General features: G+C 33.5%; 1 protein-coding gene across 3 annotated transcripts; it reads right to left on the bottom strand.

Annotated features, from left to right (window-relative positions):
- Positions 1-4515: 4515 nt before the first annotated feature.
- Positions 4516-16753, bottom strand: LOC131656591 (protein FAR1-RELATED SEQUENCE 5-like). Of its 3 annotated transcripts, none has more exons than XR_009300179.1 (3): positions 16601-16753; positions 8754-8834; positions 4516-4756 (listed from the first exon to the last, which is right to left on the bottom strand). XR_009300179.1 is itself a non-coding variant. In XM_058926273.1 (3 exons), the coding sequence occupies exon 3, from the start codon at positions 15729-15731 to the stop codon at positions 14847-14849; it is 885 nt and encodes a 294-aa protein (XP_058782256.1). In that variant the 5' UTR covers positions 15732-15733; positions 15924-16322; positions 16601-16753; the 3' UTR covers positions 12449-14846. The 3 variants fall into 3 exon arrangements, 2 of the variants coding, with proteins under 2 accessions (XP_058782256.1, XP_058782255.1); XM_058926273.1 differs by lacking the exons at positions 4516-4756; positions 8754-8834 and adding exons at positions 12449-15733; positions 15924-16322; XM_058926272.1 differs by lacking the exons at positions 4516-4756; positions 8754-8834 and adding an exon at positions 12449-16322.
- Positions 16754-23854: the final 7101 nt, after the last annotated feature.

Genomic DNA, 23854 nt, shown 5'->3' with positions numbered 1-23854 from the left:
ATCTTGTACGCAAAAGTCTTAGTTCCCAATAAATAATCACCCATTGTGTTTGAAGTTATTTTTATAGGAAAGAAAATATTTTTAGCTTCTCGTAGGTTCAAATGGCGCGTCAAACGGATACCCGAGTAAAAAGTTATAAATTTTTAATGCTTTAGAAAAATTCAGTTCCACACAGTGGTAACCAGTTACCCATATACTGGTTATTGGTTACACCGTTGTAACCCCGAAATACAATGCCACTGTTTTATATTATAACCGGTTACTCAAAATGCAGTAACCGGTTACGCCCCTCATAACCTGCCATCTCACGCTTATTTTTCAAAGGGTTACCGGTTACCTCTAGAGTGGTAAGCGATTATCAGCCGTCTAGAATCACTTTTCTATTGTTTTTCAAAATACAAAATTGATTTCTTTTCATCCCAAATCCCCATTTTCTTTACATCAAATTACATACATTGGTTTACCTCATTGCTACATTTCACTTAGTATATTCTAACATCATTGCACATACAAATTTCATCCTTCGCACATCATACATCACAAGCAACACAACACATAAATATATGTCATTTTATTTAAGGCTTAATACCCTTTTTGGTCCCGTACCTATGCCTTGGGGTCCATTTTGGTCATCTTTCTGTTAGTTTCAAATTGGTCCCTTACGTTATTAAAATGGTACCACGTTTGTCCTGACTGTTAAAAACGTTAGATTATTATTAAAAATGTCGCTGACGTGTTAAGTTATTGGTGAGGTGTCATGAATGATTTGTTTATATGGCCACAATTTCACATATAAACTTTTTTTTCTAATAAGTCAACCCTCCCAAACACATAACATATAAACCACAATTTCACCCTTCCATCTCCATCTCTAATAAACCATTCACCTACAAACCATAAAACCGTACCCTGTAAAAAACCTCACCTTTAAACCATTGCAATCATCATCATAAATTTCCAAACCTTAACATCATCCTTCAAACATCCTTCAACCTGCATATTTTCAACATCACCATAAACACCACAACCATTAAACCCATACCAAACTCTTCACACAAAAACCCATTAACAAACATTACTCAATAACAAATTTCAATGGATTTTGAATCTCCAAGAATTTCCATCAAGTTTTCACCTCAGAAAAACTATCAACAAACACAACAACCAAAATTCCTAGGGTCTTTATTGTCGGCCACGACGTCGATGAAATACCACCGTAAAACGCAGCGGCCGCTTGCTATGATAACAACACCAAAGCGCCGCAGGGAACGCGACCATCATTGTCGCCGGAGAGCCTGTTGATGATTTGTATTTGTGTTTTGTTGTGTTGGGATTTTGAAACAGAAGAATTTGAGATTGAAAATTCGAGAGGAAGAAGAGCGTATTTTATCCCAATTTTCTCCCTTTCTGAGCCTTTGGAAAAATGTATTTTAATTTGTAGAAATTCTTTTCCTTTATTTTGATTAAAATGGCAGGGGGTATGTTATGTGTGTTTCATGAAGTTCAGTTTGGCAAGTGCAGAAAACACATATTACAAGGTGGTGGAAATTGATTTGTTCAATTCAACTAGGTTTCAATAATTGTCTTAAATGATTTAGGTTTCAATTATGGGATTTTGGGAACCATTTTGCGTTAGGGTTGAATTTGGGAGAAAATAGAAAAGTGTTTTAGCAACAGGAAGAAGAAGGTGATGAATAAGCATTCCACTAATCCACCTCAGCTTCCATGTCATCTAAAGTAACGTTGTTAGCCTGTTTTTGACGGAAATGACCACTTTGATTCTGTTAGACAACGTAAGGGACCAACTTGGAACTTTTAAAAGGAAGAGGACCAAAATGGACCCAGAGGCATAGGTACGAGACCAAAAAGGGTATTAAGCCTTTATTTAACCATATAGTGATTAAATCACCTACTACCAACAAAACCATTTTTATTGAAAAGAATATTTCTCTAGCTTTCTAACACCTCGAACGATTCCCCAAACGAAGTTAAGGTTCGAAAGTTATAAATTTTTGAAAATTTACAAAGTTCTGTCCCTACAGGTGGAACGGGTTACTAAAAAACTAGGCAAAAGCTAGTACCTGGGTACACCCTGTGGAATAGCAGTTTTTTGCCAATTCTAGTTACGAAAATCAATTTCTTTACAACCCCAAATCCACATTTGCAACCAAAAATATGTTTCTCATTACCAACCATTAAATACACATATTACCCAATGTTTCAATATATTTGGATCAATATTAAATTTTCGTATATTAAAATATTTAGATCAATAGTATATTTTTTCCCGTATACCATTTTTGGATCAAAAGTATTTGATCATAAATACCATTTCTCGTATATAAAAATATTTAGGTCAATAATAGATTTTTTCTCGTATACAGACTTCATTTTTGTTTACGTATCATTTACAAAAATATTTGGATCAATAGTAAATTTCGTACATAAAAATCTTTACATCAATGGTAGATTTTCCCCGTATACCATTTTTGAATAAAAAACATTTGGATCATAAATAACATTTTTCGTAAATAATAATACAAATATTATTGTTTTTTAGGTATCATTTACAAAAATATTTGGATCAATATTAAATTTTCGTATAAAAAAATATTTAAATCAATAATAGATTTTTTTCCCGTATACAAACCTCATTTTTATTTAGTATTCATTTACAAAAATATTTGGATCAATGGTAAGTTTCGTATATAAAAATATGGCTTAAATACACTTTTTCGTCCCTGTAAGTTAGCGTGTTTTTGATTTTCGTCCCTATAAGTTATTTTTTTGGGTTTTAGTCCCTATATCTTACTTTTTGCTTGAGGTTTAGTCCCTAAAGCCAAAATCCGCAGGAAAATCTGCAGGTTACCTGCGGATTTTCTTATGAAATTTCCTGCGGATTTTGATTTTAGGGATTAAAACGAATGCGAAACTGAAATATAAGGACTAAAACCCAAAAAAATAACTTACAGGGATGAAAATCAAAAACACGCTAACTTACAGGGACGAAAAGTGTATTTAAGCCTAAAAATATTTAGATCAATAGGAGATTATTTTCCCGTATACCATTTTGGGATAAAAATATTTGGATCATAAATACCAATTTTCGTAAAAAATAGATATTTTTGCTTAGGTATCATTTACAAAAATATTTGGATCAATATCAAATTTTCGTATATAAAAATATTTAGATCAATAATAGATTTTTTGGCCAATTCCATTTTTGAATAAAAAATATTTGGATCATAAATAACATTTTTCGTATATAAAAATATTTAGATCAATAATAGATTTTTTTTCCCATATACAAACTTCATTTTTGTTTAGGTATGATTTACAAAAATATTTGGATCAATAGTAAATTTTGTATATAAAAATATTTAGATTAATAGTAGATTTTTTACCGTATATCATTTTCGAATAAAAAACATTTGGATCATAAATACTATTTTTTGTAAATAATATATTTTTTTCATATACAAATATTATTTTTATTTAGGTATCATTTACAAAAATATTTGGATCAATATTAAATTTTCGTATACAAAAATATTTAGATCAATAATAGATATTTTGAAAAAAAAATTCCTTAAATTACTTTTGATTAAAAAATATTTCGATCATAAATACCATTTTTCGTATATAAAAAAATATCAATAATAGATTTTTTTTTTGGAAGAAAGAAGTGAGAAAGTGATGAAAGAGAAAAATAATAGAGAATGGAGAGAGATTTGATAAGTTTGATAAAATATAAGAGTTTTATTATTTTAATAATAAAATTAAGAATTTTATGGTGTAAAGATCAAAAAAACTACAATTTTAATGTGGTGGCAAAAAATCAAATAAAAATATTTTTAACTTTTTCACTACCATTAATTTTCTTATATTATGGATAAATATCCAAAAGTGATCCCTTATCAAAGATTTTTTTATGCATATTTTCTCATTAAACCCATTCATACTTCCTTGAAACCATGAAACCATGCAAAATTATTGATGATAAATTGTGTCACGACAATGCTCATCATTCTTATATCTTCACACACATGTTATGCTCCTCTAGCTCATATTAAAATTTAGTTTCTTAGTAGCCAAAAATGCTCTATGTTGCAACTGAAAAGAAAAATGACATGCTTTTATATAAAAATTAGCATATAGGAGGAATTCCATATGGCACTTTCACCAATTTTTTCTATAAGAGTTTTCTATTTTTCAAGAATTCTCTTTATCTCTATTGAATAATTCGGATTGGCTACAACATTATTGATGGTAGGTTGTGAAAACTTTGTGTTTCACAATTCACATCATATTTGTACATTAGTTCCTCAATTTTTTACAAAAGTGAGATCCATGATCACTGATTATTGCTCTAGGTAAGACAAATCTTGTGAAAATATTTTTTACTAAAAATTTAGTTATTGCTTTTGACATTATTTGTTGGTGATGTTCACTGTAACATCCCGTATATATAAGTCTAGAATAATATGTAGCGATGTTATAAATGCAACTGTAACATCTCGTATATATACGTCTAGATTAATATGTAGCGATACTATAAATGGTACATAGAAACATACAAAAACTGAAAAAGGCAAGAATTAAAAATCATACACAATTCAAGTTTCAGACTAAATGTATACAATTGGCTTGTCTATAGCATGGCACAGCGGAAAGATAACATTTAATGAGGTCTTCCTGCAATCAACCCGTCCACGGTCTTCAATGCAAACCATCTAGCAATTCTTCTACTTCTAACCTATTCATGAAAATATTAAGAGGATTGGGGTGAGATTACAAAATCTCAGCGAGATCTCCTACCTATCTATAAATGAGTTATATGCCTTTACACTTAATTTGGAGTAGAAGATTGGGTGGTGATATGACCACTTGTATGCCTTTCTTTTATGTGTACTTAGTGTAATGTATTTTGTTGATGAATCTATAAAATAAGAAAATACAAGTACCTGGTAAATACCAAGTTGCCCTTTGGTTAAAAAATGCCACCTATTATTTTGAGGGTTAAAATGTGTCCAAATAATACTTTTTGTGACTAAATTCTGACTTTGGCTTTGATCTAACTATTAGTTTCTTATGTTGCTCTTTCTATTGGTCAACTTGTGTACTATTTGTCCTATTGTTTCTGATCTAACCGAACTGGGTAAGGCTAATTGCTCATCTAAAGACAATCTGTACCCTTTTTCATGTTTTCCTTACTCCCAATGTTGCTTTCCAATCACAATCCCATATGCAATCTTGGAGACTTTCTCCCTCTTCCTCTTCTGTCACTCACTGTTCTCTCAACCTCTACCTTTCAAACCCTAAAAACCATTGAAAAACTTCTTCTGCGACCGAAACTGTAGCCATTGTTTGAACCCTGAGTTGAGCCAAGAAAATGGCACGACCGTTGGAAAAAATCTCTGATGTTAACGATGAAAAGGAACTTTGGAAAATTGCTGTTAAAATACATCACAAATGGAGTGTCATCTCTAACAACAAGGAACATTTTGATATGGTTGTTTATGATTCTGAGGTTAGTTTCAACATTTTTACGAAAAGCCATTATTTTTTGTTGTTTTCGTATAAACTGTTTGTGAGTTGCTATATTTTAATACAGTATCATTGGTTTTGGAAGGTTAAGATTGGGTTGTTGGGAGGTGTTAATGACGAATATTTTGTATTCCTCTTTTGTTTCGTGGAAACCGTGTGTCTTTGTTTTAATAGGTTTATATTTGGTTGCATGGAGGTGTTAAAGAGTGTATTTTTGGTGTTTTTTATCGCTTCCTGTAGACAACATTCTTATGGTTTATTTGATATTGATGGATTTTGTTTCTTTTGTTTTTGATAGGGAAGTGATATCCATGTTATCGTACCTCCCGTTTATAGGCAGAATTTTGATTCGCTGTTTGTTGTTAATGATACTTACACTATTGCAAACTTCCAAGTTCAGCTGAATGATCTGCTGGTCAAACCTTCTGCTCACAAGTACCTCCTTAAATTTACTGGTGGGACAAAAGTTGGGGATAGAAATGTGCATCAGATTCAGGAAAAGGCTTGCAGACTCACTCCTTTTCTTGATATTTTAACTGGGAAATGGAATAAAGATCAACTTTTAGGTAAAACTCTATTTACGTTTTGGGACAATCTGATCTTCTATGTAGAACTCTGCATCTCATATTTGGTTTAACCTTATGCACGTTTTCCCAATGACTTGTACAGATGTTATCGGAGTGGTTGGTGAAATTGGGTACACGCAGGTCCAGGTTGGAAGTAAAAAGCAACAGGTCAACTTTGTCATTCGCGACTTGAGGTTTAAAGTTTGTTTGTTACCTTTCATACATGTTAATGGTAGCCCTTTATATCTTATATGTTTACTGATATCGTAGTTTAAATGTGCATTTCTGTAGCAACAACACTATAACGGTTACGTTATAGGAGGCGTACGCGGTGCAGTTTATCAACTACGTTGAACAGCAGGTCGATACTGCAATTCCTGTTGTGATTATGATTCAATATGCAAAAGTCAAAGAAGCTTTTGGTATAAATTACTCCCATACTGGTTCCTACGGTTCATAAAGTGTGTTTTATGTTTTCAAGTACATATTGTTATTAACTTATTTTGTCTTTTCAGGCAAATATCCTCTATCTGTTACCAACACTTACAATGTCACCAAATTGGCTATTAATGAAGACATGGAGACAATCAAACAATTTTCCAAAATGTACTGACTTGGTTTATTACAACATCCTGCACTTTGTATCATCCTTCTTAATTAACTCTGACAATGTTATTTTCGTCTTCAGGCTTACACAGGATACTATAGTGGCTGTCTCGGGCCTTCGCAGTCAGCAGTCTCAGGGAAGGTCGCAAAACTCATACAGTTCTCGCCAATCACCTACCCAAAAATTGTTGTCTAATGTTGTTCTTCTTCCTCTTGAGCAAATAGTTAAACTCAAAGACGTAGTAATCTTTCTTTTATTTTTTTATCATATATAGTATAACTATTATTATATTTGATTTTCTGTTTACCGCCCTTTTGTAAACTCAGACTACTTTTTGTGCTACGGTTGCTACAATTACAAAAATTGTTGCCTCAAAATATGGCTGGTACTACCAGGCATGCCATGAATGCCCAAATAAAGTCACTAGTGATAAACCTCCCAACAAGTGTGTCAAGGGACATGACACTGAAACTGCCATTTTCAGGTATAAACGCCAATAATTTATTTGATCAACTGATTTTCACACCATCTTTATCTGTGAAATGTGAACTTACATTTTTAAGCCTACAAACTTAGGTATAAAATAGAGGTGGGTGTTCTTCATGCTGGTACAAAATGCAAGTTTGTTTTGTGCGACAAGGAGAGTGAAGAACTATTAGAAGTCTCGGCTGCTCATATGCGCGAAACAATGTTTCAGGTACCAACTAAAATATCACTGATGATTTTAATGACATACTGGTACAAGAAGGGTGTATAATTACTGCATATAATTACAACCAAATGTATATTTTCATTTTTATGTAGGCTGGAATATTTGATCCCCTCGATTTTCCACTGTAACTTGACAAGCTCCTGGATCAGGAACTTGCCTTCAAATTCAAGTGGCAACCAGATTGGTCTAATTACTCGGTCATCATGTTAGTGAAAGATAAACCTGTTGTGGATCAACTAAAAGCTGAATGGGTGGATGCAACTACAATTAATTCACAACAGCTTTCCGCCCCAGTGAACCATGTAACATTTGTCTTGCGCTGTGTCTAACATTGTCTTCTAATTTAGTTGAATACATGTCGAGTTTTATTTCTGAATTTCTTTTATTCGTTTATTTTTTAGATCAAGGAGAGTGTTGATGAGGCTGTTCCTGTTGATGATTCCGACATTGTTACGGTGTGGTTTTTAGTCCTATACAAATGCCACTTATTTACCGCCATCAATTTACTTCATTCTCACTTATTTTTAACTGCAGGATCCTGAAATTACTTCCAAATTGAACGGTGAACTGGTCACACCTACGGCAAAAAGACAGAGCCCCGATCCATCCATTGAATCTACAGGTCATGCAACACACAGTGAAGGAGATTTGTCTTCGACTAAACTTAAGAAACCAACCAGAATCACTAGGAAATTAGTGAAGATTGAAAAATAGTTGAAAATATTTTCATGGCTGCTGTTATTTTGGGTAATTTTATGTAAGGATTCTATTTGGAGACTACATATTTTGTTGTAATATTACATTATTATTCGACTACCTATTATTTTGGGTCATTTTATGTAAGAATTATATTTGGAAACTACATATTTTGGTGTAATATTACATTATTATTCGACTACTGTTCGATCAATATAACGAATGTTACGGTATCATACTACTGTGAAACCAATGTAACGTATGGTTTCAGTATTACTCTACTGTCTGATCATTTAACAGCATTACTCGACTGCATTATTTGGTTGTTCTATTTCATGAATGAGTGCTGCATATATTTGTTTCAATGAGACAGCCAATTTCCAAACTTTATAGCTTTTATATATGGTATCTCACTAATATAATGATGTACTTAAACAGCCTCACAAAGAGCTACTTTACTCCTGCCTAAAAAATTCAGGAAACTACAGGAGATATATGCTACATTCTAACTTAATAAGGAATATTAAATGAGGAAACAGAGATTTATGTTCTATTACAATTACTTTTACTTTTGTATCAAGTAGTACAACATACTTATTTAAATAATAATTGATTAGACACTTACTTGAGTCAATTGGTTTGCTTTTTGCTTTTGTAGAAAGGTAGCCCCCTTTCATGTCACACTTCCATCGATTTGGCTTCATACCTGCACAATGATTCCCTAAAATATGATAAAGTACAGCCGGCTACAGCCTATAATCTGGTGCTACTTTTTTTAAAAAAATTTTCCCTTATTTTGTTTTCTTATGTAGAGGATATTCTGAATTCTTTTATATTAATATTCATATCTGCCCTTATTTCAAATTTGAAATTTTCCCAGCTTTTTAAAAAATGTAATCCTGTTTCCCTCTCTTTTTATTTTTATTAAGGAACAATTAGTTCCCTCCTTTGTTCAAATCATTGAGATGTCTGAGTTTTTCTGTTCTCAAATATAATCAAGGTCCATCCATTTGTTGGTTTAAACTACACTTCATACAATCAACTTCTTCATTTCAACTAAGTGACTTTCAATGGATGGTAACCCCTTTAATGCAAATGATTCCACTACAACTCTTGCAAGAAAAAGGAGGAGGATTTTGTTGTCAAAACATAAACTCTCTAACCATGGCCATAAAAAAGAAAACGAACCAACATCAACACCTACTGCTGGCACTTTGGCCGCCTCTTCCAGGGACACTGCAACAAGATTTCCTCTCCAGCCTACTATATCTAACGATTCCCACACTCTACCATCTCAACAGCATTTTGACATTTTGCAAAACAAAAAAAGATCAAGAATTCTTGCTGCCAATGGGGTGAATCTGTTCAACCGTTTCAACAATGCCGAGACATCTCCATCGTTCCATGTAGGTTAATCATCAAACATCGGCAAGCGGCATAAATTCACCCAAAAACAACTACTCATTACAACCCCTGCTGCTCTTAACAATTCCCAAACTTCTCCTGATATAACAAATCCACATTATGTATCTTATCCTAATCCTAATGTAAGTAGAACAGATTATTCCTCCGATGATACCAATGGAGATTCTGAAGATTGCGACTCATTTGGACACAACTCTGATTCATATGACTCCATGGAACCTCATGATATTCGTGATCAACACAACCAGTGTAAGTTGCTATTTAACTTCTCTTGACATAATATCCGGTTAAATTGCTACCCGTTAGATAAGAAAAAAATGGTTTTTTTCTGCAGCTTATTCTGACATTGGTGACCCGGTGTGGGAATGTTTAATTTGCCAAGCTTGCATGTGGTATGCAGAGCGCAAGAATATGAGAAAACATACCACTGTTCCAAAATTCGAATTGTGTTGCAGGAGCGGTAAAATTGTTTTACCCTACATGAAACAACCACCGTTACTGTTAGAAAAGCTACTTCATCACAAAACTGATCCTGAGAGCAAGAACTTTCAGGCCAATATAAGAACATACAATGCAATGTTTTCGTTTACATCTCCGGGAATGAAATTTGACACCAACATTCCCAAGGGAGGAGGTCCTCCAACGATGCGCCTACACGATCAAACATGTCACCGAATAGGCAGTCTTGTACCACCACAGGGTGCACTGCCACAATATGCCCAATTGTACATTTACGACACTGACCACGAGATTACAAATAGAATGCGTTGTTTCAAGTAATGAGGTTTCCACTCCAACATTTACCTAAGTGTTTATACGATTGCTTAAACAAATAACACTATGTTTGCTATTATGTTTTTCAGGGACAATACATCTATTGAAACATCTATTGTAGCTAAGTTAAAGAGTATGTTAGATGAAGTTAATGTTCTTGCTAAAGCGTTTAGAATGGCACGTGATATGTTTAAGGCCAATACATACGTCGAATTGAGGTTGAAACTTATCAGTGATAGACATGACAATGGTCGTGTGTATAATATGCCAACTGTTGCGGAGGTTGCTGCCCTTATTGTTGGAGATGTTGACACAGGTGAAATGAGAGACCTTGTGGTCCAATACCGGAGTGGTAAATTACAAAGAATTGATGAGTTCAATCCAAGTTATCTTTCATATCAATACCCATTGATTTTTTGCTACGGTGAAGACCGTTACCGGAATAATATCTTTCACAAGTATCAAGATGAGACAACTGTTACAAGGAAGAATAGGCAATCTATCAAGGATTGGCTGTGTTTTCGTCTCCAAGAACGTACAGATGAACCTAAAACAGTATTGTACTCAAGGAAACTTTTCCAACAATTTTTGGTTGATGGTTACAGGAAGAAGAACAATAACTTGAATGGATGGTTCGCGATAAATGTAACTAATGTCATGGAACACTTCCCTATATCTTTCACCTTTTCGTTTCCTTGCAGTTACATTTTCTTTATTTAATTTTTTTCCTATATTATTCATGTAAAAAGTTTAACTACTCTTTTTGTTCAGCATTGTTGTTACCTATTATCTATTTATTATTATTAATTAATATATTTCTTTCAAATATCTTTATATCTAAAATACTATTCTAAATTCTTAACTGTGACATTTAGTGATATTTTTACTCAAATAATTGTTCTAAATTTTAATGCAATTGTACCTTCTATGCATCGTATTTTATTATTATTAATCTTTAATATATATCCCGTTTTTTAAATTACTTAATAATTTCATGTAATCTTAATTCAGAATATTATATAATTCACTTATCCAATAATTACATTTTTCTTATTTATATATGAGTTTTATATTCAATTTGAATTACATCCATTACTATTAACCACACCAATTATTTGTCCTATAATCTACTACCTCTGGTCCCATTTATAAGAAAAGATTCTCTTTTTAGATACATTGAATAAAAAATGTATCTGGACAATATATTGTCTAGATACATTATTTATTCAATGTATCTAAAAAGAGAATCTTTTCTTATAAATGGGACCAGAGAGAGTATTATTTTCCACACTTTTTAATTTTTCTTTATACTAACCTTATATACTTACCTGTAACATCTCATTTAATTTGTCATATAAACTAATTTTTTAAACTTATTTTTACGTTATTGTTTCAATTTTACATTTTTTATACAATTAATATTCTTTCTAAAGTAAATCATCCATCCAACAGCGGTACCCGTGCGTAGGCACGGGTATGTTACTAGTTCTATGAAATACACATGTCTCGTATGACTCTAAATACATGTTATAAATTGTACAATGCCAAGTATGATCACTTATTTGCAAGTTATGATATGTATGTTAATACATGTGTTATGTTGGAAATGCATTATATGATAAATGCTATGATGTGATCAAATGATGCTTGCTTCTCGTTTGTTCTGGCTGAACGTTCAGAGATGGTTGCTTGTATGGCTCGATATTCGATAAGCATGGATTGTTACATATGCTTGAATCGAAGTAAGCTTAAGCTACTAGGTGGTAAGACACTATCATTTATGAATGTAGTTCCAACAGTTACTGTTGCGATGTGCTAGTGAGGGTCTTAAAAGGCGTTTAGTGTTATGGACAAGTATATTGTATACATCTCGAACAAGAGTTTATTTTTATACGATTTTATTTCCTTGTCTTTTCCGCTTATGTATGTTTCTATGTACCATTTATAATATCACTACATATTATTTTATAATATATATATATATATATATATATATATATATATATATATATATATATATATATATATATATATATATATATATATATATATATATATATATATATATATATATATATATATATATATATATATATATATATATATACACACACACGGGGTGTTACAGTTTTTTTAATTGTAAGTCATTTTAACACTTTGACATGTATTAAGAAATGAAATTATCTTTAATATAAGAAAACTAAATGTTTCAGAAAACACTATTTTAACCTTTTTGCAACTAAATTGTACTTTTGGTTTTAAATTATGCTTTTGCAACTAAATTGTACTTGCAATTCTAAATTGTACTTTTACAACTAAATTGTATCATTTTGGGAGTACTTTGTGTCCAAAATTTACTATTTGCATGTGTAAAGTAATTATACACTTTCCGTGTGTGACTATTATTATTAACTTTTTTCAATTCACAAGGAATCAAACATATCCAATTCCTCAGCCTTTTTGCCAACTTCTGTTACAAGGGCTGTTTTTCCACATCCACCATCTCCATGTACTCCAATTATAGAGACGCTATCATCCTCAAGTGCTTCCAAGATTTGACTATAAGCTATTTTTGTTGATTCAAAATAAATGAAGTCTTTGGATGACTGATACTGAATACCTGGTAGTGGAGCAAGATGAGAAAATGGATTAATGTCATTACTTTTACCTTTGAATTTCTCCATTGCCTCTATCTTTTTACCATTTCCTAGCACAAAAGATACCGTTTACACGTTGGAAACCATCCTTGAAAACAAATGAGGTTTGTCTCTGTCCTTTGTACAAGAACCTCCGCCTCTTTAAGGAGATTTTCCACATCGTTCAACCATTTCTCTACTGGTTTTTCAATTACTTCAGTTCTTTCCTTTGCTTGTGCAATACGAGTCTGCAAGTAGTCTCTTTCAGACGACAGCGCCTCTCTTTCACTCTCAAGAAGATCGATTGTATTATCAACACAAAGAAGGTATTTTATTTAGAAATTTCTTTACCCACCTCCTAACCTTCTTAGTCACCTCTGGTGTATTTACCAAAATACCCCTTGTTTCGGAAATACATTTCCGAAAACGTACTTTTATTGAAAAAAAGGTGTTTTCGGAAATGTATCTCCGAAAACATGTTTTTTTTATGAAAAACATTGATTTCGGAAATGCATCTCCGAAATAAAGGTGTTTTCCAAAAAATTGGTGTATTCGGAAGTTCATCTCCGAATTCACCCCCCTTGGAAGAATTCGGAAATGTACTTCCGAAATAAGGTTTGGACAGAAGAAAAATAACAAACAACAACGATTCGCTTTATTTAATCAGATGAAGATTAAAGTTACATATTGTTGAACACGGGTAGGTGAGGATGAGTCAACATTCTGATAACGTCGTCCCCCGATCTTTGAAGTTTCGCGTCCAACTCGATCGGGCCCTTCGAAGAAAATCGGTCGAAAGTTGTCCACAAAACCGCTAAATCTTCGTCGTTCTTGATCTCAAAAGGTGTGATCTCAATGTCTCCGTCGTCGTTAAGTGATGGCGAGCGGTACTCGAGCTTCACAACCTTTCGATTTTCCGGATATTTCAATAGTGTGTTGAGCGAAGTTATCAACTCCGCAAACGGCGTGTCGCGCAAGAAGCGGAATTGGAACGACATCAGGTAGCCGGTGGTGAAGTAGACGAATGCTAGGTGGGGGTAGGTTTGTGTCATTTGTGTTTTGTGGTGTGAAAGGGATGAAGAAGAGTGTGTATATTTATAGACTTATTAGAGCAGTGATGGCCCAACAAACCTTATCCTGCATTCAGTGGTATTTTCGGAAATGAACTTCCAAAAATGGGAGGCAGAGAAGTATATTTCGGAAGTTCATTTCCGAATTATGCAGAAACAGAGGTGAATTTTGCATTTCAAGCATTGCTGAGTGTTTTGTGTAAACAATACCAAAAGCATTCAAAATAGGCATAAATTAGAGATTGATGACATAAAACATACTTATATTATATATGTATTGAATCGGTCCGATTTTACATGATAAACAACAATACATACAAAAATAGTTTTTACAAACAAAAAATGGTCCGGAACAAACTAAAATTCACCGAACCAATCGGTGGATCCTAAATCCAAAATAAGTATGTTCTTCGACCGCTCTCAATTTTGCTCACGCTCTTGGCTCATCATTTCTTCAAACTCCGCCATTCTTGAAACGAAAGGATCCGGCCAAGTCTCCGCCTCATTTGAATGATGTGTCGTCCATTGACAAGAAGTAGCCGGAATATGACACCCCGGTTTGAAAAACACTTGGACAAAATGCCGCGATCTTAGATACCCGATGCATATGATGCGGCTCGACGCGTCCAATGGCGGTCGACTATGAAGTGGAAAAAAAGTCTCACTTAGTCCAAACCTCGTCAAATCGACACACACCCGATCATATGCACTTGCTATTAGATGACCTATATCGGGGAATGACATCCACTTTGAAACCGGAGCGATACCAGTAAGTAATGGAACAAGTGAATCACGTAGTTTCGCAAAATTTTTTTAATTTTCATATAGTCGGGCGTACATGTCCCGATGCGAATTCAAAAAAGCAAACCCGACCGAATAAGTCTTATCCGTCGAGGTCACACCCACTATCTCTAGAAGAGGAAGCCTATATTTGTTTGTCTTGTACGTCGAATCCATGATAAGAACGGTTGGAAATGTGTTGAATAATTTGATACTTTTGGGATGAGTCCAAAAAATATCACGCACCGTAACTTTGTCCTCGGACGTTCGGAAGCTTGACACATATTTGTTATCGCCCAATAGTTTCAAAAGTTGTTGCATTTCCGCCCGAGGGCCCATTTTCAAAACTTTGAGATTATGTCGTTCATTGTAAACTTGCTTGATATTTGAAACGTTATCCGGTTTCTTCCGTTTCAAATCGGCAAGTATGTTGCGAGGCGCCACTTTAACTATCGATAAATTCGAAATCACAATCTTCTCTTCACGGGACAAACGACACGCCATTGGATGCCTGTGTAACTTGGGATCCAAGGCATGATTATGAATTCCACAAATGACGGTTAAACGCCACAAATCAACAACCCTCCGAGTCGCGCGCAACTTAAACGGACACCCACACTTTCTCGATCCCGTGTCTTCGTGTTTTAACACCCGGTTTGATTGTACATAACTCACACCCCGTTCGCAATTCAAAACAACAAAAGCTTTCCGCCTACTATTTCCATTGTCAGACCTTAAAATAACAATTCCAAATCCAAGTTTACTAGCTTCGTTACGAACCCAATCAATCAATTGTTCGCGTCTACCGAAGCTCCGATCAATTGTAAATTGTTGCTGTACATCAACCGCATCGATCATCGACATAACTTCCGCTTTAGCCACTACGTCGTCGTGCACAATGTTGTCCGGATGCACCATACCTAACATATGCAAAAATTAGCAAAATTGGCCAAAACTGTTTTTTTAACTGTCAGGGCTTATTTCGGAAGTACATTTCCGAAATTTGTTAGGTAACATATTTCGGAAAAGAACTTTCGAACCATCGCAGGTTTCAGCAGAAAATTCATCAATCAATGTAGTGAAATAGGGGATGAAATGAGAGATCTTTACCTCAAATTGTAGCTTTCTATGCTTCCTTTTACGTGATCAACGGTTTGAAACTTGATTTTGAGACGAGAAAATGGATGGAGATTGATTGAGTTTTGGAGAGGGTTTGAAGAAGTTTTGGAGAAAAAAATAATGAAATAGTGAATGAGGGAAAATTGTATATGCAGATATATTTTCGGAAAAGAACTTCCGAAATAATCACGGTTTTGAATTTTCATGAAATTCGGAAATGCATCTCCGTAAACACCAAAAAAGTGGTGTTGGGGGATTTCGCTGGAGGTGACCCTCATAGAGAGGTGGGTAAAGAAATTCTCTTTTATTTCGCGAATGGTTGGTTCCGCCAAATATTTACCCAGATTAGTCATAATGGACATGATAAAGTTTGCCATAATCTAAGACAACCTGTTAATAAAATAATGTACACAATTCAGTCCAAGATCCATGGTATGCTTCTGTCACTTAAATTCTTGATTACAGAAAAACATGTCAGTATTTATCATGTACAAGATCCAAGCAAAAGAGATCTTAACTTTGACTAAAATAAAAATTCAGGAAATAATGCCAAATTTTAGTCTTACACAAAAGCTAATAATTTAGAGAACACAAAAGCTAATAATATTGAGCCTAGTTAGGACTTCAACAAACGTAATTTACAATTTCAGAATGGAAAAGCATCATACCTTATCTCAAGAAGTAGATGCAGTGTGAGTGAGAAGTAGATGCAGTGTGAGTGAGATGAACTCAGAGAAGGATACTTGTGCTTGCACTTAGTCTTTGACACAATCACACAACAAAGTTCGGTTTACCTTAGTCTCAGACTAGGTTTTGCTTGCTCCTTGGCACAACCAGACAACAAAGTACGGTTTACCTAACCTCTCTCCCAATAATGTTTTCGTACGCCCTTGATGTCTTGTCTATTCAATATTCATTGTTAAGTTAGGCTTAAAGCTTTGAAAGCTTTTTTCCCTCCTTATTTTAATTTTTTTAAATTTTAATCTTCCATTTTAAAACTAACCTTTTCATCTCCTTATTTAACAATATAAAATTTTATTTAGTTTTGTTTATTTGTATGACAATTTCTCATCTCACTCCATGAATCTCTTACGCATTATTGAGTTGACTAAATTGTTGTAGTTTGTCTGTAAATGCATCTTCGGAAATTTTTTCTTTTGTTTAAAGTTATTTTATTTGGTAGCTGCATTTACGAAACTCTTTCGTAGATATATCAAAGCCTTAAAACATTGTAATTCTTGTGATTTTCCCAATTAATTAGAAAAATCTCAAATTAATTAAGCTCATGGCATATACGGAAGCGTGAGATTTTTCCAATTAATTGAGAAAACTTCAAATTAAATTACAAATTAATTGAGAAAATTCCAAATTAATTTTTCAATTAATTGAAAAAATCTCAAATTAATTAAGTTCATGAAATCTTCCGTAAATGTATCTACGAAAGGGGTTGAAAAGAGAGTTCCACTATTTTTTTTTTTATAAAAATGTGCTTCCGAAGATGCATCTACGGAAACTGTGGACATTTTTGAATTGAGAAATCGTCATTTGTATAATTGACATTTTCATTTAACACGTGATATTAAATATCTCGATGCACCATTTTCTAAAATTGGTCATTTAGCATATTTTAATATTTTAATTGGTCTCATGTGCCAAATCAATTTTTAGCAATCTACGATACTCCCTCCGGCCTTATTTATAAACAAATATTCTCTTTTTAAGTTCATTAAATAATGAATGTATTTTGCCTTTTATGTATACTAGATACATTCATTATTTAATGAACTTAAAAAGAGCATTTTTGCTTATAAATCAACCTTGAGTAGTAGATGTTTAACTACATAGCAACTAAACAAACAGAAGTCTTTTCAAAAAGTTGAAACGAAATTGAAGCTTTCACAAATTAATGGAAATAGATCTACATTTTGCTGGCAAAATTTAAAGATGAGAAATAAAACCATACTAGAACGTGAATCCGAAATGGTGAGCCGAAAAAATATGAATCCAAATTCAATGCCATGAACTGTGTTAGATCTAGATCTGGGGTGATTTTGAATTGTTCTTAAGATGAAGATGATGATGGAAAAGTTGTGCAATATTTATGTTGGTGTACTGATTGAAAAATTTATATATTATAAAAATTTCGTGAGCAAAAATAACAAAACAATTAGCATGGCTTAGTGGTAATATGTTGGGCTAATGAATTTGGATTCATATTTTTTACAGAAGACTCGAGGGTGCAAATTAGGAGAATCTTCATATGTTAGGGGGTAAATTCAAACTGTTTTTACATAAGGCTTTTTCAAAACGCGTCCATATGATAGGGGGCAAAATAGCTATTAACTCTTTTTTAAATATATATTTCTCGTACTATAAATGAATGAGGAATTTTGTAAAATCTTTAAAACTTTCTCTTTTTCATATAACTAGTAAAAAAAAACTCGTGCATACGCACATTGGTTTACATAACACACTGGTACGCGCATTGGTTTACATAACATATTTATTTTAAATAGAAGGTTAAAAAAGAAAAAAAATATTTAAATCAATACTAAATTTTTTCGTATATAAAATATTTAAATCAATATTAGATTTTTTTCCGTATATCATTTTTGGATCATAAATATTTAGATCATAAATATCATCTTTTGTTTATAAAAATATTTAGATCAATAATGAACTTTTTCGTAAACAGATATTATTTATGTTTAAGTATCATTTACAAAAATATATGGATCAATTGTAAATTTTCGTATATAAAAGTATTTAGATCAATAATAGATTTTTTTTCTAGTATACTATTTTTAAATCAAAATTTTATGGATCATAAATACCATTTTTTGTATTAAAAAATATTTAGATCAATAATAAAAAAAAAAATTCCGTATACAAATATTATTTATGTTTAGGTATCATTTACAAAAATAACTTGATCAATAGTAAATTTTTGTATATAAAAATATTTACATCAATAATAGCTTTTTCCCGTATATAAAAATAACACCGTTTATAAAAATAAATGAATCAAATATATTTTACACATACACAAATATTATTTTTTGTGGGCATCATTTATAAAAATATTTAAATTAATAATAGAATTTGACTTTGACTCATAACAAACATTTGACACATAATTAGACTAATAAAAAATATTTTAGAAACTAATTTCCTTGTGAATTAAAAAAAGTTAATAATAATAATCACACACCGAAAGTGTATAATTATTTTACACAGGAAAATAGTAAATTTTGGACACAAAGTACTCCCAAAATGATACAATTTAGTTGTAAAAGTACAATTTAGAATTGCAAGTACAAAGTACAATTTAGTTGCAAAAGTATAATGGCAAAAAGGCTGAGGAATCGGATATGTTTGATAAGGTTATATCAATCACAGTGGTTTGAACTCCAAATATTAGAGGCATTCAAGGAAAAATTGCAGATATATGTTAAACGTGAGATTGGGGGAAGAAAGTGAAGAGGGAAGAGCACAACGTTTATGGTTATGTTTACAAGAAAAGAAGCGAGTTCTTATAATAGTAGACGATATATGGAGAGGGTTTCATTTGATGGATATAGGGATTCTCTTAGACAGTGTTAACAAGCGAACATGGAAGATCCTCATAACCACTCATAGCGAGTGTATTTGTACATCAATGGAATGCCAAAGACTACTCACTTGGAGCTCTTGTCTGAAGATGAATCTTGGACTTTCTTCCGAAAATTTGTAAGAGTTGATAACATAGACTCCAAAAATTTGCCACGGGAAATCTGCAATGAATGCGAAAGACTTCCCCTAACAATCAAAACTGTGGCGTTGTCATTAAAAGGAAGGGATGAAAGTGAATGGCATTGGGCATTAGAGAAATTGAGGGAATCAAAGGAATCTAATGATGAAAGAGGAGTGACTGCTACTTTTAGCTGCCTTAAATTATGCTTTGGTTATTTCCCAAGGCCAGAAACAAAACGACTCTTTCTGATGTGTCCTCTTTTTCCCGAAGACTATCATATCCAATAGAAGATTTGTTGAGGTATGCAGTTGGATTGCATGCTGAAGAAAATTAGAATATTGCAGGACTGATGAAGTACTTTTCTCAGCATCTGTTGCTCAAAGTCTGTAGCAACTAGAAGAACTAAGAATAGGTCATTGCAATGAATTAAAGCATATAACTGCTGCAAGTGGGAGCGAACATGGTGGCTGTAATACAAGTGAAGAAATAATTCCAAGTTCAATGAACTCTAATTTTCTAATGACCAATCTAAGGGAAGTTGAGATTTTCAGTTGTGGAAGTTTAAAGTAAATATTCCCAATTCCGTATGTTGAAGGACTAAACGAATTGCAAAAGCTGGAAATATCATCATCTCCTAAGCTGAAACATGTGTTCGGTGAATATGGTCATGAACACCATTCATTTCACCAATACAAGAACCTCATTTGGAATCTCTCAAACTCTTTGGTCTTGCTAGTTTCTGTTGTTTTTCGGTTTATGAAAATAATGCCACAGATGAAAATATCGGCTGAGTCGCGGATCGGTACGCTTTCTTTAAGACGTTTCGCGGTACTGCCAGATTTATGCAAAGCAGCTCTTAAATACCTACGACGCCTCCAGGATAAAACAGCTCGTTTCAATACGATTCACACTTGCACGTGTGGTGAATCGTTCTAAATGATACACCTTCTGATGGTTAAAACCCAGTTTTAGTATCTGGAATAAATCCAGTCGAAAAAGAAAAAAATGTTTGTAAGATGAAGCAGAGTAAGAGAGAGAGGAGAGAATTCGGAAATGAATTTTGGAGTGCAGAACAAATGAACGAAACAAATGTATTTATAGGCAAAAAGAATCCAACCGAGTGGGCGAAAATATAGCGGGAGAGTTGAACCGGCCCAGTCAAGTTAACCGTTATTTACTTGGTCAGCAGACTTGGAGGACAAGTAAACCTAGTCAAAATCTAGGTTAAGACTTGGTCTAAAGACACGTCACCAATTCGTATTAATTAATATTAAATATTAATTAATTTCATATTTAATAGTATTTAATTTTTACCGAATTAATTAATTATTCAATGATAATTAATTTCCATTAATTTGGGTTCCAAAAATTAATTCATGTAGCCCAAACCGAATCGAACCGAGCCGTTCGGACAGACGGCAATGGCGCGCGCGCACGCGTGTGTGTCTTTTTGGCACATTGGTGTGTCCTCACTCCATCACAAAATTGTAGGTGCCCTTGGGCCCAATAACAATTGTCCAAGTTGGAATATATATACTACTAATATTTGTGTTCCCTCCAATGTGAGACTTATAAATGAATCTTTTCAAGTTCATCTCCATATTAGCTCTTACTTGTGTTCATTTATTGTTCATTTAATGTCAATAAATATTTCCAACTCTTCCTCCAAGCTATCATCATTCCAAGTATTCCAACAATCCCCCACTTAAATTTAAAAGGTGATTTTAGAAGTACGTTAAACGTTTCTAAGATTGTGCATAAGCAAAGGTGTCTGCGAATTGAACCTTTGCGTAGCAAGTAAGATTCCGATTCAACAAGAGTGACACAATTGTCTTAAACTCTATCTCAGACATCAGACCCGCATACAACCTTTTCTTAAGGTGTATTCTTAATATCCCATGCTATTAATGGCCCTGCACGTGTATCCCGGTTTAGTGAAGGCTCTAGGAATTCTGCCTCAAAATTCCATAGGAACCGGCCTCAGTTCCACAATCACATAGGTGAGTCTATCAAGAGTACTCATGTAGCCTAGGTACCCCCTCATATAGAGTATAGATCTCATTAAGAGTTTCTATTATCTCATCCTCTTATCACTTCAGGATTCATGCTTCTTTTATTTAGTTTAGCATGATTGTCTCATATCACTCACAACTTGTTATTACCCATTGAACCTATTTCTTGGGATCTCCAGTCATTTAGGTTGGGTTACCATCATGAGAGACTCACATTCCTATATGCATTAGTCCCATCTTATATGATGTATTATAGACTTTCGTCAAAGGATCTGCTAAATTTTCATCAGTGCGTACATGATCCACTCTCACAGCTCCTTTAGAGACACAGTCTCTAATAGTGCTGTGCTTTCTTCTAATTTGACGTCTTTTACCATTATAATAACGTTCTCTATTTTTGCAATAGCCGCGGTACTATCGCAATGGATCAACACAGCTGACATAGGTTTTTCCCACAAAGGAATCTCAGCTAGCAAGCATCTTAACCAACTTGCTTCTTCACTAGCATTTGCTAATGCTATCATTTCAGACTCCATCGTGGACTGAGCCAGGATAGTCTGTTTCTTTGATTTCCAAGATACAGCTCCTCCGGCTATGTTGAATACATAGCCACTAGTAGCTTTGGAATCATCTGATAAGGTATTCCAATCTGCACCACTGTATCCTTCAATTACTGTAGGAAATCTCTGATAATGTAGACCGAGGTTCATTGTCTTTTTAAGGTACCGCATGACTCGCTCAATAGCTCGCCAATGCTCATTACTCGATCTACTTGTAAACCTACTTAACAATCCTATGACATATGCAATGTCCGGTCTAGTACAATCAGTGGCATACTTAAGACTGCCAATGATGCTTGCATATTCTGCTTGTCTGACACTTTCACCAGTGTTCTTAAACAGTTTCATACTTGGATCATATGGTGTACTTGATGGTTTACATTCAAAATAATTATATTTCTTTAAGATCTTTTCCACGTAGTGTGATTGATCCAAAGAAATTCCTCGTTCGGATTTTGTGATCTTGATGCCAAGGATCACACTCGCTTCTCCGAGGTCTTTCATATCAAAGTTGTTGCACAATAATGGTTTCATAGCATTAACAGCGTGAATGTTTGATCCAAATATGAGTAGGTCGTCTACGTAGAGACATATGATAGTGCAAATGCGATTCTCAGATTTGTAATAAACGCATTTGTCACTTTCATTCACTTTGTACCCATTTGATATCATTAAGTTATCAAACTTTTCATGCCATTACTTAGGAGCTTGTTTTAATCCATACAAGGATTTATCTAACTTACAGACCTTGTTTTCTTGTCCATGGATCACAAAACCTTCAGGTTGTTCCATATAGATTTCTTCTTCTAAGTCACTGTTTAGAAAAGCTGTTTTTACATCCATTTGGTGTACTATCAAATTATAAATAGCAACGATTGATATAAGTACCCTAATGGATGTAATTCTAGTGACTGGAGAGTAGGTATCAAAGAAATCTACATTTTCTCTTTGTCTAAAACCCTTGGCTACAAGACGGGCCTTGTATTTATCAATAGTTCCATCAGGTTTTAGTTTCTTTTTCAAAACCCATTCACAACCAATTGGTTTTCATCCAGGAGGCAAGTATACTAAGTGCCAGGTCTTGTTAGACTCAAGAGAATCTATTTCATCATTAATATCTTCCTGCCATAAGTCTGCATCTAGCGATGACAAAGCTTATTGAAGATTTATTGGACCTTATTCTACATTATAAGCCGCATAGTCATGCCCATAATATTTAGAGACTCTTACTCGTTTACTTCGTCGAAGTTCTGTTTCTACATTTTCGTTGCTTTTTGTGCTTCTTATCACAGGAATGTGACTCGATTGAGTGCCCCCACTATTTCTTGATTTGAAGGGAAATTTGTCTTCATAGAAATCAACATTATTTGATTCTATGATTACTTTTGCATTCAGGTCATAAAACCTATATGCCTTACTGTTTGCTGCATACCCAATGAATACACATTCGTATGCTCTACTAGCGCGTTTAACTCGTTTCAGATTCGGAATTCTGACCTAGGCCAGACAGCCCCAAGTTCTCAAATAAGACAAGTTTGATTGTCTTTTCTTTAATATCTCATAAGGTGAGATCTTAATTTTTGACTTGGGTATTCTATTCAGGATATAGCAAACAGT

This window comes from Vicia villosa, linkage group LG3 (assembly GCF_029867415.1).
Source record: "Vicia villosa cultivar HV-30 ecotype Madison, WI linkage group LG3, Vvil1.0, whole genome shotgun sequence".
Classification (NCBI taxonomy): Eukaryota; Viridiplantae; Streptophyta; class Magnoliopsida; order Fabales; family Fabaceae; genus Vicia; species Vicia villosa.
Note: the sequence above shows the minus strand (reverse complement) of the source record. Positions and strands in the feature narration are given on the sequence as shown.

Bases quoted from the DNA above. Each gene is read 5' to 3' on its own strand.
- LOC131656591 (XM_058926272.1), bottom strand. From the start codon at position 15,740: ATGTTAGGTATGGTGCATCCGGACAACATTGTGCACGACGACGTAGTG.